Source organism: Oncorhynchus mykiss, chromosome 23 (assembly GCF_057628025.1).
Source record: "Oncorhynchus mykiss isolate SJ-2025 chromosome 23, ASM5762802v1, whole genome shotgun sequence".
Lineage (NCBI taxonomy): Eukaryota > Metazoa > Chordata > Actinopteri > Salmoniformes > Salmonidae > Oncorhynchus > Oncorhynchus mykiss.
This window is the reverse complement of record NC_143044.1, coordinates 55496747-55510303: the sequence shown is the minus strand read 5'-3', so window position 1 is coordinate 55510303 and position 13557 is coordinate 55496747. Positions and strand designations below refer to the sequence as shown.

The 13557-nt window shown below is 44.6% G+C and overlaps 1 protein-coding gene across 1 annotated transcript; it reads right to left on the bottom strand.

Moving 5' to 3' along the window:
- Positions 1 to 3538: 3538 nt before the first annotated feature.
- On the bottom strand, positions 3539 to 13380 carry LOC110508022 (uncharacterized). The gene is made up of 6 exons (XM_090217715.1): positions 13041 to 13380; positions 11823 to 11954; positions 10885 to 10949; positions 10395 to 10504; positions 8540 to 10155; positions 3539 to 7315 (listed from the first exon to the last, which is right to left on the bottom strand). The coding sequence occupies exons 1-6, from the start codon at positions 13216 to 13218 to the stop codon at positions 7191 to 7193; spliced, it is 2226 nt and encodes a 741-aa protein (XP_090073841.1). The 5' UTR covers positions 13219 to 13380; the 3' UTR covers positions 3539 to 7190.
- Between the last annotated feature and the right edge of the window lie 177 nt (positions 13381 to 13557).

The following is a 13557-nucleotide window of genomic DNA, read 5'->3' as shown; positions in this document are numbered from 1 at the left end:
AGGTGTTCTACTCCGCTAGCCAGCACCTCGTCTAAATAGGTGTTCTACTCCGCTAGCCAGCACCTCGTCTAAATAGGTGTTCTACTCCGCTAGCCAGCACCTCGTCTTAATAGGTGTTCTACTCCGCTAGCCAGCACCTCGTCTTAATAGGTGTTCTACTCCGCTAACCAGCACCTCGTCTTAATAGGTGTTCTACTCCGCTAGCCAGCACCTCGTCTTAATAGGTGTTCTACTCCGCTAGCCAGCACCTCGTCTTAATAGGTGTTCTACTCCGCTAGCCAGCACCTCGTCTTAATAGGTGTTCTACTCCGCTAGCCAGCACCTCGTCTTAATAGGTGTTCTACTCCGCTAGCCAGCACCTCGTCTTAATAGGTGTTCTACTCCGCTAGCCAGCACCTCGTCTTAATAGGTGTTCTACTCCGCTAGCCAGCACCTCGTCTTAATAGGTGTTCTACTCCTCTAGCCAGCACCTCGTCTAAATAGGTGTTCTACTCCGCTAGCCAGCACCTAGTCTTAATAGGTGTTCTACTCCGCTAGCCAGCACCTCGTCTAAATAGGTGTGTGTTTCTTTTTCTTCTAGACCGCCTGGATTCAAAACAGGGACTGTAGGAGACACCTTTTGCACTGAGACCTCTGCGCCACTCGGGAGCCCTTGAACACTCAAAATACCTTTCAGGAAAATAGATGTCCATCGTGTCTCTGACATGAGCTTCTTCCCCTGAACCTGAAACCGTGTGGGAGGAAAGGTCACGGTTGAACACTGCAATACAGAGTAGAGAACGTGACTTTTCTCAGCAACCAACTGCTTTTGAGGAATACTCTGACAGAGACAGAGAGGATGTTAAGAGTTCACAATGGAGAAGAAAATGGAGATGAAATTCATTGTTAGTTTCATCTGGTTTTGTTTGTATCTTCCATGTGAAGAAGGGGGGGGGGTCTTCCTCCCTCCTTCTGTACCACTGTGAATAAATAGATGACTACATTTAGCTTTTGTTTCTGTTCTGAATAAAGGAAGTAGCCTACAATCCCTAGTTTCCCAACCTGTACTGCAATCACTACTTCAATAGATACAAACTAAGTGATCCAAAAAATACAACATGTACAGTTGAAGTCAGACGTTTACATACACCTTGGTCAAATACATTTCAACTCAGTTTTTCACAATTCCTGACATTTAATAATGGTAAAAATGCTCTGTCTAAGGTCAGTTACGATCACCACTTTATTTTAAGAATGTGAAATGTCAGAATAATAGTAGAGAGAATGATTTATTTCAGCTTTTTATTTCTTTCATCATATTCCCAGTGGGTCAGAAGTTTACATACACTCAATTAATATTTGGTAGCATTGCCTTTAAATTTCAGGAGTCAGGTTTGTAGGCCTCCTTGGTCGCACATGCTTTTTCAGTTCTGCCCACACATTGTCTGAGGATTGGAGGTCAGAGCTTTGTGATGGCCACTCCAATAGCTTGACTTCGTTGTCCTTAAGCCATTTTGCCACAACTTTGGAAGTATGCTCGGGGGGTCATTGTCCATTTGGAAGACTCATTTGCGACCAAACTTTAACGTCCTGACTGATGTCTTGAGATGTTGCTTCAATATATCCACATAATTTTCCTACCTCATGAAGCCATCTATTTTGTGAAGTGCACCAGTCCCTCCTGCAGCAAAGCACCCCCACAACATGATGCTGCCACCCCCGTGCTTCACTGTTGGGATGGTGTTCTTCGGTTTGCAAGCCTCCCCCTTTTTCCTCTAAACATAACGATGGTCATTATGGCCAAACAGTTCTATTTTTGTTTCATCAGACCAGAGGACATTTCTCCAAAAGGTACGATCTTTGTCCCCATGGGCAGTTGCAAACCGTAGTCTGGCTTTTTTATGGCGGTTTTGGAGCAGTGGCTTCTTCCTTGCTGAGCGGCCTTTCAGGTTATGTCGATATAGGACTCATTTTACTGTGGATATAGATACTTTTGTACCTGTTTCCTCCAGCATCTTCACAAGGTCCTTTGCTGTTGTTCTGGGATTGATTTGCACTTTTCGCACCAAAGTACATTCATCTCTAGGAGACAGAACGCGTCTCCTTCCTGAGCGGTGTGACAGCTGCGTGGTCCCATGGTGTTTATACTTGCTTACTATTGTTTGTACAGATGAATGTTTTACCTTCAGGCGTTTGGAAATTTTTCCCAAGGATAAACCAGACTTGTGGAGGTCCACAATTTATTTTCTGAGGTCTTGGCTGATTTCTTTTGATTTTCCCATGATGTCAAGCAAAGAGGCACGGAGTTTGAAGGGGGGCCTTGAAATACTTCCACAGGTACACCTCCAACAGAAGCTTCTAAAGCCATGACATAATTTTCTGGAATTGTCCAAGCTGTTTAAAGGCATAGTCAACTTAGTGTATGTAAACTTCTGACCCACTGGAATTGTGATACAGTGAATTATTAGTGAAATAATCTGTCTGTAAACAATTGTTGGAAAAAGTACTTGCGTCATGCACAAAGTAGATGTCCTTACCGACTTGCCAAAACTATAATGTTTAATTGTACTGTTGAAGTCAGAAGTTTACATACACAAAAGGTTACATCCAACATAGGTTGGAGTCACTAAAACTAGTTGTTCAACCACTCCACAAATGTATTGTTAAACTAAACACCTACAGTTGATGTACACTAAACAGGTACATTAAAAATAATGTAAACCGTTACCATGGCAACATGATGGGCAGCCATTACTGTCTAACAGCAATACAATCATTCTGATCCCACAAAGCAGACCTTGTGGTGTGGACACACAGTGTTCACTATTACAGAAATCCACCAATCCATCAGCAGGTGGTATATTGTTGGCCTCAACACCTGTTGGCCTCGCAGGTTTCATCAGATAGTTGAAATAAATGGTAGTCATCATCATAACTATAATCAGAGTCATAAAGCCACCTTTATGCTCGCGCCAAACTGTCCTGCCATTTAGATTTACTGTCAATGTGCTGCTGAAGAGAGAGAGGAGGGTGAACACATACACACACACACACCAATACAGTTCCCTGTGGGCACACCCACCCACACAGGTGTGTTCTACCTGAGAGCTCTACTCTGGAAGGCACAAAATGGCTCCCATCAGAAATGGCTGGGGGGGGCTCTAATCAGAAATGGCTGGGGGGGCTCTAATCAGAAATGGCTGGGGGGGCTCTCATCAGAAATGGCTGGGGGGGCTCCCATCAGAAATGGCTGAGGGGAGGCTCCCATCAGAAGTACACTGGTGAATTCTCAAGGGAGTACAAAGACACACACTGTACCACACACACAATACGGCAGGTGTGGAAGACAAATTAGATTCAATATGAATATAATCCCTCAACTTTCTAATATCGTCCAGAGAGATTAGCTGTTCACAACGTCTGACTTGTCGTTGAATGAGAAACTTACAAAATGTGCTCATTGCCATGTCTGTCATCATTCATTAAATAAGCCACACCAGTGGAGGCTGGTGGGAAGAGCCACACGTGAGTTGGAATGAATCTGAGAGGAAAAGCAGCATGGTTTTGATGATAGTTTAATGGTGGTTTTGACTCAGAATGAATAACACCATCTAGTAATATTGCATAAGCGGCATGATACTGTGGTCTTTCTGTTCATACCACTGTGACCTGTGTAAATATGGACCACTGTAAGAAATTAAAAAACAAGGTAACTATGACAACGCAAAGAAAAATAAAATGCATAAATTAAAAAATTAAAAAACAAGATGGTGAAAAAGTCTAATCTAGTCAGTAGTGACATATTCAAGTAAAAATGAAAGGAAAAATCAACTTTCTTTTCTAACACATTGGGTTTTAATAAAGTCGTAAAAGTTCTTCAACATAACATCACGCCGTCTTGATTCACAGCCGAGCTGCAGTCTCTCTAAACACACTGCTTTTGATCATCTTTGATTACAGAATCTGAATGAACATTTTGATGAAACAGTATATGCCAGGTGGTTTTGGTCAACACAGTCGTTTTTTAGGTATAACTGGTCATCTCTGGTACATAAAGACAGTAAAAACTAATCTGATGGGAGATACACAGCTCCACCTCTCTCCAAGTCATAGTCTCTACAGTCACTGAGACTTGACTGATACAATGGACCCATTGATAACAGAAGTAGATACAGAACCACTTCCTCCTAGTCTTATACACCACCATGTGACATGCCAGGATTTCAACCTTTATTTAAAGCTTTTTAGATAGGTTTCCTTCCAATTGGCGACAGGTGTTTATGGGAATATTCAAAACAATCAGAAGAAACATGGGCATTTCCCCACCAGAGACGAGTTTCCATCACACTGGATAAAAGGCTGTGTGTGATGACAGAGCGCAGAGCGCACACAAAACAACTTTTGTCGTTAAATTCTCACGCGCGCTGAATAAAAAATAAAAATAAAGTTAAATGGGCTTCCATCACATTTGGGCTCCCGAGTGGCGCAGTGGTCTGAGACACTGCATCTCAGTGCAAGAGGCGTCACTGCAGTACCTGGTTCGAATCCGGGCTGTATCACATCCGGCCGTGATTGGGAGTCCCATAGGGCGGCGCACAATTGGAACAGCGTCGTCTGGGTTTGGCCGTCATTGTAAATAAGAATTTGTTCTGGAACTTGTCTAGTTAAATAAAAGGTAACATTTTCAACTCTACTGATGACTTTGTCACTACAAATTGTTGCGTTGTATAGCAAATGTGCCCCACTCTGGCTTTGACACATGCTCTATAGCCTACATGATGAGATTATTATGGGCAAAAGAGAAAGATTTCTTTCTTATTTGTCAAACGGCAGCGAATGTCACCAGAATAAAGCCCTTGATATTGAATGGTAAGGAGCATCATCCTGTCACCAGAATAAAGCCCTTGATATTAAATGCATCATCATGTCACCAGAATAAAGCCCTTGATATTGAATGGTAAGGAGCATCATCCTGTCACCAGAATAAAGCCCTTGATATTGAATAGTAAGGAGCGTCATCATGTCACCAGAATAAAGCCCTTGATATTGAATGGTAAGGAGCATCATCATGTCACCAGAATAAAGCCCTTGATATTGAATGGTAAGGAGCATCATCATGTCACCAGAATAAAGCCCTTGATATTGAATAGTAAGGAGCATCATCATGTCACCAGAATAAAGCCCTTGATATTGAATGGTAAGGAGCATCATCCTGTCACCAGAATAAAGCCCTTGATATTAAATGGTAAGGAGCATCATCATGTCACCAGAATAAAGCCCTTGATATTGAATAGTAAGGAGCGTCATCATGTCACCAGAATAAAGCCCTTGATATTGAATGGTAAGGAGCATCATCATGTCACCAGAATAAAGCCCTTGATATTGAATAGTAAGGAGCATCATCATGTCACCAGAATAAAGCCCTTGATATTGAATGGTAAGGGGCATCATCAGGTCACCAGAATAAAGCCCTTGATATTGAATGGTAAGGAGCATCATCCTGTCACCAGAATAAAGCCCTTGATATTAAATGGTAAGGAGCATCATCATGTCACCAGAATAAAGCCCTTGATATTGAATAGTAAGGAGCGTCATCATGTCACCAGAATAAAGCCCTTGATATTGAATGGTAAGGAGCATCATCATGTCACCAGAATAAAGCCCTTGATATTGAATAGTAAGGAGCATCATCATGTCACCAGAATAAAGCCCTTGATATTGAATGGTAAGGGGCATCATCAGGTCACCAGAATAAAGCCCTTGATATTGAATGGTAAGGAGCATCATCACTTTAGACTTTTACCATCCATCTCATATCCCATCTTGTCTAGCGTATATTGTTTTTGTCGACATTTGGACAAGTTTACTGACAAATTTGCCGTTTCCATCAGGTCTGTGGTGACATTTTCTTTCCCGACTCACATAAAATGTTTGGACGGAAACCTGCTTAGTGTTGGGAGTTATTCTCATTTCTGGGTAAAGGTGCAAAACACAAGGTACTAATATACAGCATGCAGTGTAAAGATAATGTACTATAATGTTGCAGCAACAAGGTGAGTTGTGGACCTATAGTTTATCTGAGAGATACTATTGGAAGACAGTAGAACAAGATCTCCACATTGCTCATCAAGACGACTCATTATCTACTTGGAATGTCAACAGACGTGTAAACAACAACAACAACAACAAAAGTGACACAAATCTCCCTTTGAGGTGCTGTAAAGGCATTTACAAGCCAACCGGTTGCTGTGACTCCTGATACAGTGTTGCTGTTGTATATTCTACTCAACTTCTCAGTGACCTCCAGAAAGAACAACAGTGAGAATATAAGCAGCTAAACAAGTGCAGCATCTCTCAAGTGTGTGTGTGTGTGTGTGTGTGTGGTTGTGTGTGTGTGTGTGTGTGTGTGGTTGTGTGTGTGTGTGTGTGCTTGTGTGTGTGTGTGTGTGTGTGTGTGTGTGGTTGTGTGGTTGTGTGTGTGTGTGTGGTTGTGTGTGTGTGTGTGTGTGGTTGTGTGGTTGTGTGTGTGTGTGTGGTTGTGTGTGTGTGTGTGTGTGTGTGTGTGGTTGTGTGTGTGTGTGTGTGTGTGTGTGGTTGTGTGTGTGTGTGTGTGTGTGTGTGTGGTTGTGTGTGTGTGTGTGTGTGTGTGTGTGTGTGTGTGTGTGTGTGTGTGTGTGTGTGTGTGGTTGTGTGTGTGTGTGTGTGTGTGTGGTTGTGTGTGTGTGGTTGTGTGGTTGTGTGTGTGTGTGGTTGTGTGGTTGTGTGTGTGTGTGTGTGTGTGTGTGTGTGTGTGGTTGTGTGTGTGTGTGTGGTTGTGTGTGTGTGTGTGGTTGTGTGTGTGTGTGGTTGTGTGTGTGTGTGTGTGTGTGTGTGTGTGTGTGTGTGTGTGTGTGTGTGGTTGTGTGTGTGTGTGTGGTTGTGTGTGTGTGTGTGTGGTTGTGTGTGTGTGTGTGTGGTTGTGTGTGTGTGTGTGTGTGTGTGTGGTTGTGTGTGTGTGTGTGTGGTTGTGTGTGTGGTTGTGTGTGTGTGTGTGTGTGTGTGTGTGTGTGTGTGTGTCTCAAGCAGTATAGCTCCGTAACACTAAACCGTTCTAGTAGCGCCGACAGTGTTCTGTGAAGACACCGTGATACATGTTTATGGTACCTGCATAGGATAGCTTTTCTACAGGTATTCTGGTTTACTGTGTATTAATCTAGTGTTCCAGTGTTGAGTCACAGAGGAAGTCCCCCTGCTTTTAGGGAAGTTTCTCTGGTCCTTCTTCTGGCTATGGCCTCCTGCTTCTTCCTCTCAATCTCCTCCTCCGTGCATCTCCCCGTCATCTGACTGTTGACAAACACTGAGAAACAAATCAGATGACATGGAAATTAGGACCCTGAATGCAATTGAAAAGCTGATGAAGACAGAATGTGTCTACAGTGGCTGACGGACAAAAAGCACAGACAATTAGTGTATCAATTTTATGCACAAAAAGGTAACACATTTACTCAGCCATTTACCTCCTAACCTCTCAGAGCCCTGACCCAACAGCCATCTATTTACCTCCTAACCTCTCAGAGCCCTGACCCAACAGAGCCCTGACCCAAAAGCCATCTATTTACCTTCTAACCTCTCAGAGCCCTGACCCAACAGCCATCTATTTACCTCCTAACCTCTCAGAGCCCTGACCCAACAGCCATCTATTTACCTCCTAACCTCTCAGAGCCCTGACCCAACAGCCATCTATTTACCTCCTAACCTCTCAGAGCCCTGACCCAACAGCCATCTATTTACCTTCTAACCTCTCAGAGCCCTGACCCAACAGCCATCTATTTAACTTCTAACCTCTCAGAGCCCTGACCCAACAGCCATCTATTTACCTCCTAACCTCTCAGAGCCCTGACCCAACAGCCATCTATTTACCTCCTAACCTCTCAGAGCCCTGACCCAACAGCCATCTATTTACCTCCTAACCTCTCAGAGCCCTGACTCAACAGAGCCCTGACCCAACAGCCATCTATTTACCTCCTAACATCTCAGAGCCCTGACCCAACAGCCATCTATTTACCTCCTAACCTCTCAGAGCCCTGACCCAACAGAGCCCTGACCCAACAGCCATCTATTTACCTGCTAACCTCTCAGAGCCCTGACCCAACAGCCATCTATTTACCTCCTAACCTCTCAGAGCCCTGACCCAACAGCCATCTATTTACCTCCTAACCTCTCAGAGCCATGACCCAACAGCCATCTATTTACCTGCTAACCTCTCAGAGCCCTGACCCAACAGCAATCTATTTACCTCCTAACCTCTCAGAGCCCTGACCCAACAGCCATCTATTTACCTCCTAACCTCTCAGAGCCCTGACCCAACAGCCATCTATTTACCTCCTAACCTCTCAGAGCCCTGACCCAACAGCCATCTATTTACCTCCTAACCTCTCAGAGCCCTGACCCAACAGCCATCTATTTACCTCTTAGGAGATAAATAGATGGGTGTTGGGTCAGGGCTCTAAGAGTTAGCATAATACTAGAGCTAAACTGTGGTGGATTATTGTTTTGCCTTTTTATGGGGTAAAAAGCTCACCTTTGTTGCCGATGGCGGCCGAGTCCGACAGATGTCTCTTGAACGATGACGCATGATGGGAATTTGAGTTTGGGAGGGTTCTCGCCGACACTGTCCGTGGCATGACCGACTTTGAGTTCTCCGCTTGGAAGGTTCTAACTCCAAGGGATCCTAGGCCAAATGTTCCACAGCCTGGAGCACCCTTCAGCTGGGTAAACTTGCCCAGACCCTCCCCGCTGCCTAGATGGTTCTGGGACGTGACTGTATGATGTCCGACCCAAACATTTCCTGCTTTCGCTGGAATGTTCCATCTCTGAAAGTGCACAGGGGTGCTGCTCCCATCTCCTGGTGCTGAGTTGGAGCGGCCAGACGTGCAGGTGGTTGACTGTTTACTGCTAGGACCACCTACAGCCCTATCCATAGTCACAGTCCCCTCTCTCGTTGCAGCCAGAGGGGCGGATGGAGGAGCTTTCGGTTTGCTCTCTTGGAAGCGGACCTCAGTGGTATCCGTGGTTACGGAGGCCTCCTTGGACAGGTGCTGACTGTTGGAGATCCTCTCCATGTCGTCACACACCTGATACAGCAGTTCGTCATCGTCACCTTCGTCGTCGTTCCAAAGCAACTCAGAGTCAAACAGGGACTGGAGGTCCTCCTCTGAGAGGTCTTTGAAAGCGGAGTCTGGGGCTGTGGTTCCACGTGAGGTTGGAGTTGTGGCTGTGCTCACCCCATCAGCCTTCACTCCTGCAGAGTCTCTACTGGGGCCCCTACTCCCCACAGCCGCAGACACGCCGGGCCTGGGTCTCTCAGGCTGGGCCTCTCCAACAGTGAGGAACGGTTGCGGAACGAGTGCTTCTTTGGTTGTCGGAGCCATATTCACCTGGAAACAAAGGTTGGGCTCCAGCAGGAAAGTGCTTCTGCTGGTGGGCTTGGGTTTAGGACATGGCACAGTGAGGCCACCTCTGTTTGAGGGTTGAAGGTGTGTGCTTGTCCCCTTCCAGACAGAGTGAGAGGGCAGGCTGATAGGATTAGAGGTAGTAGAGGAGGGTGGTAGGGTCTTCTCTGTATCTGTCAGCAGCTGTGTGTGGTCTCTGTCAGTGCTCAGAGTCAGTGAGCTGCTGGGTTTGGGGGACAGCGTTTTCAGCCCCTCGGCATTCTGGGTCATCTCCAACACGATAGGGTCACTGAGAAGGTCATCATCCTCCCAGTCAAAGTCCTCGTCTTTCGCCACAGTCGTCATGGCGTTCCACTGTCCCACTTCCTCTTTACCAGTACGAGCCGATGAACCAGACGTGCTTCCCCCGCCAGGCTTGACCTCCGACTCTTTGACGAGGTCATCGGCAGTGAGACGGCTGACCCCAACTTGAACCTTGACCTCCTGAGAACAGGTGGAGGCGGTCGACCCTTGGCTGAGCCGTCCGGTGACTCGCTGCGTCGGCCCGTCGAACAGAGCGTTAAGCTCCGCCTCTACCTGCTTGGCTGATGACGACATTGTCGTCGGGCCCTTGGGTTCCTCCCCGTAGCGGTTGTTGTTTATGGTATTGTTTGTGTGTTCAGCGCTCCTCTTCTCTCGGTCCTGCTGGTGCATGTTGATGTCAAACTGCCTGGCCAGCTGCATCAAGTCCTCCACTGAGCTTTTCCTGTAGAGAGGAGAGGATGAAGTGAGTGGATGAATGAACAAAAGGAAGGCATAATGAATATATTGAGGAACCTTTAAAGAAGCTAGTATAAGCACTATCAAAATATCTGAACACAAGAATGATCTGATGAAGAGAACTACTGGAAAAGACAAAACTATTGGCCGAGAAATAAACCTTACACGTTTAAAATAAAAGGTTTTCAACCTGATTACACAAGTGATTTGTACAAGTTCACTCACCGAGTGGATCTCTTCCTTGCTTTGGGCGGGCGTACCTCTGGGGTACATGGGACAGCACTGTCCCCAATCCACTGGAGCAGAGGACTATCCACAGAGACATGCTGGGCATCCTGGAGAAGAAGACATGGATTACAACAGCTGGTTTGTGTGCTGTGACCGACCTGAAGCTCTGGGGGGGTACATTCTAGCCAGGGCCCAGGCTTTCACCTCCAGTGCTTCAAGAAGAACCAGATTTAGAATGTCTCTTTGCATCCACTGAAACAAACCAACACAGTAGAATGCGGTCTTTTACATTTTAATATAACGAGGCCTTTATATCCACAGTAACACATGATTCAAAAGCACGTTGGTGCTGCAGGGTGCATCTATTCATTTTTCTAATGTCACTAGGCCAGTTAGTTAAGAACAAATTCCCGTTTACAATGACGGCCCTATACGCCCATCTATCAATGGACCTCAGTGACACGGTGAACATGTTTTATATACTGACCTTAGGGGCGATCCGATTGACAATGTCTGATATCTCAACAACTCTGGTGTTGCCGGGCCCTTCGCCTGGAGAATGAGGGCAGCAACAGTTAAGCCTTCTGATGGCACATATACATAGTAACCACAAACACTTTGGGCACAAAGGCCACTAGCGGAAACTGTGAGTAGCCTGTGTGTAGGCTTTGTGGAGGAATGAAACACATGACCTCCTATCAACTGGCTTTGAGAAGAAGAACAAAAAGATGGGTGGATTGAGGATGACTCATGATGGTCTGATAGGTGTGAGGAGAATGAGGAAGAGGAGGAATGAAGGACAACGTTATGCTAATGTTAAAAAAATAGCTTCTATCTCAAGGCCATCAGACTGTTAAACAGCCACCACTAACATTGAGTGGCTGCTGCCAACACACTGACTCAACTCCAGCCACTTTAATAATGGGAATTGATGGGAAATGATGTAAAATATATCACTAGCCACTTTAAACAATGCTACCTAATATAATGTTTACATACCCTACATTATTCATCTCATATGTATACGTATATACTGTTCTCTGTATCATCTACTGCATCCTTATGTAATACATGTATCACTAGCCACTTTAAACTATGCCACTTTGTTTACATGCTCATCTCATTTGTATATACTGCACTCGATACCATCTACTGTATCTTGCCTATGCCGCTCTGTACCATCACTCATTCATATATCCTTATGTACATATTCTTTATCCCCTTACACTTGTGTGTATAAGACAGTAGTTTTGGAATTGTTAGTTAGATTACTTGTTGGTTATTACTGCATTGTCGGAACTAGAAGCACAAGCATTTCGCTACACTCGCATTAACATCTGCTAACCATGTGTATGTGACAAATAAAAATGTATTTGATTTAAAGCTAAATCAGCCTTTTGCTCATCAAGTGACATAAAAACATACCACTTCTAGCAGGAGTAGGTGATGCCGGGTCCCATATGATGTCTTGTAAAATATCTCCATCCCCGGGGGAATCAGCAGTGCTGTTTAAGCCCGTGTATCTGCCCCTCGCTCGTCGTTTGGGGGTCTCCAGATCTGGTGGGAACGAGACAAACTGTAAGGTCACTAGACATACTAAATAGGTGAACAACAAAATGGGGTCTACCTGGTCACGCATGAGTACAATAGGGAGAGCATCAGCGCATGTGGGACTAGGGGTTAATGCATTGTTCAGTTATGCATGGAGCCATGTCATCGTGGAATGCTCTGCCACCAGAGGTTACTCAGGGAAAAAGTCTGTTTAGCTTTAAAAAATATATATATATATATATATATCACAGCACCTCTCCTCTTTCTGAAGATGATATATATATATACTTTTTTTATTTAACAAGGCAAGTCAGTTTAAGAACAAATTATTATTTACAATGACGGCCGACCCCGGCCAAACCCTAATGACGCTGGGCCAATTGTGCGCCGCCTTATGGAACTCTCAATCATGGCTGGTTGTGATACAGCCTGGAATCGAACCTGTAGTGACGCCTCTAGCACTGAAGATGCAGTGCCTTAGACCGCTGTGATACAGCCTGGAATCTAATCTGTAGTGACGCCTCTACCACTGAAGATGCAGTGCCTCAGACTGCTGCACCACTCGGGAGGCCCAAAATCTCATCTAACTGTATATAAGAATATGAATATGTATACATTAATAGTGTGTAAATAGTAAATATTAATAGTGTGTAAATAGTATTTTTGTTGTCTCTATGTGTCTTTCTAATATATAACTCTTATTATGTTTTATATTTGTATATAATGCCTTTGGCTATAACTGTTTTGTACTTTGTAATTTATTTGTAAGGTACTCAGGAAGAGTAGCTGCGGCATTTACTGTAGTTAATTAAAGGTTCAAATGAAAAAGCTAATGGGGATCCTAATAAACAAAACCAACGAGGAATCACATCAGATCTATATATTGCATTTCTATCTGCAACGTTGAAGAACGTTTGGCAACTGAACGTGGCCCTGGCTAGCTACGTCTATGCCCAGCTAATTAACGTTAGAGCTGTTTATCCTGCAACCTACACGGACGTTTGCCAGTTAGCTATTGAGTCTAGATGTTGTTAGCTACCCAACTAGCTGGTTAGCAATACCATTCCCGTGCACTTTTAGCAACCATCTTACCTTTAGAACGAGTATGTGGTGACTTCCTGACAGAAGGTGAAGATTGGGGTGTCAGTTTCTGACTTTTACCCGATTTGTTTGTTCTCAGCCTTTTTTGTGAAAATGTGGAACCATGACTCCAGATTTCACTTAAGTCATTTGAGCCAGTGTTATGATCGTGCTTTCTTGGATTTGGCATATTTCGCCGTCAGTTGTCTTGTTCATCATTTGACTTGACCATTTAAACGCAAATCGAATCGTTTGTCATTATCCGATTGCTTATCTTCGTGGGTAAAAGTGTGCGGTGTTTGTGTTCAGCACGTACGCCGCCATGATGTTGTGTGACGTCACGCCAAAACGCATAAACCTGATTGGTTAATAGCGCCTTACCCGCTCCCTCTGCAAAAGTGAAGTTGCCCCCAGACACTGAACTGAGATCAGTTTTTCGATTTCACTCACTTTTTGTAACCTAAGAGTCATGGCAACTAGGATGTTTACTAGTTGTATTTACAAGTGATGCTGAAATATGTTAGAACAC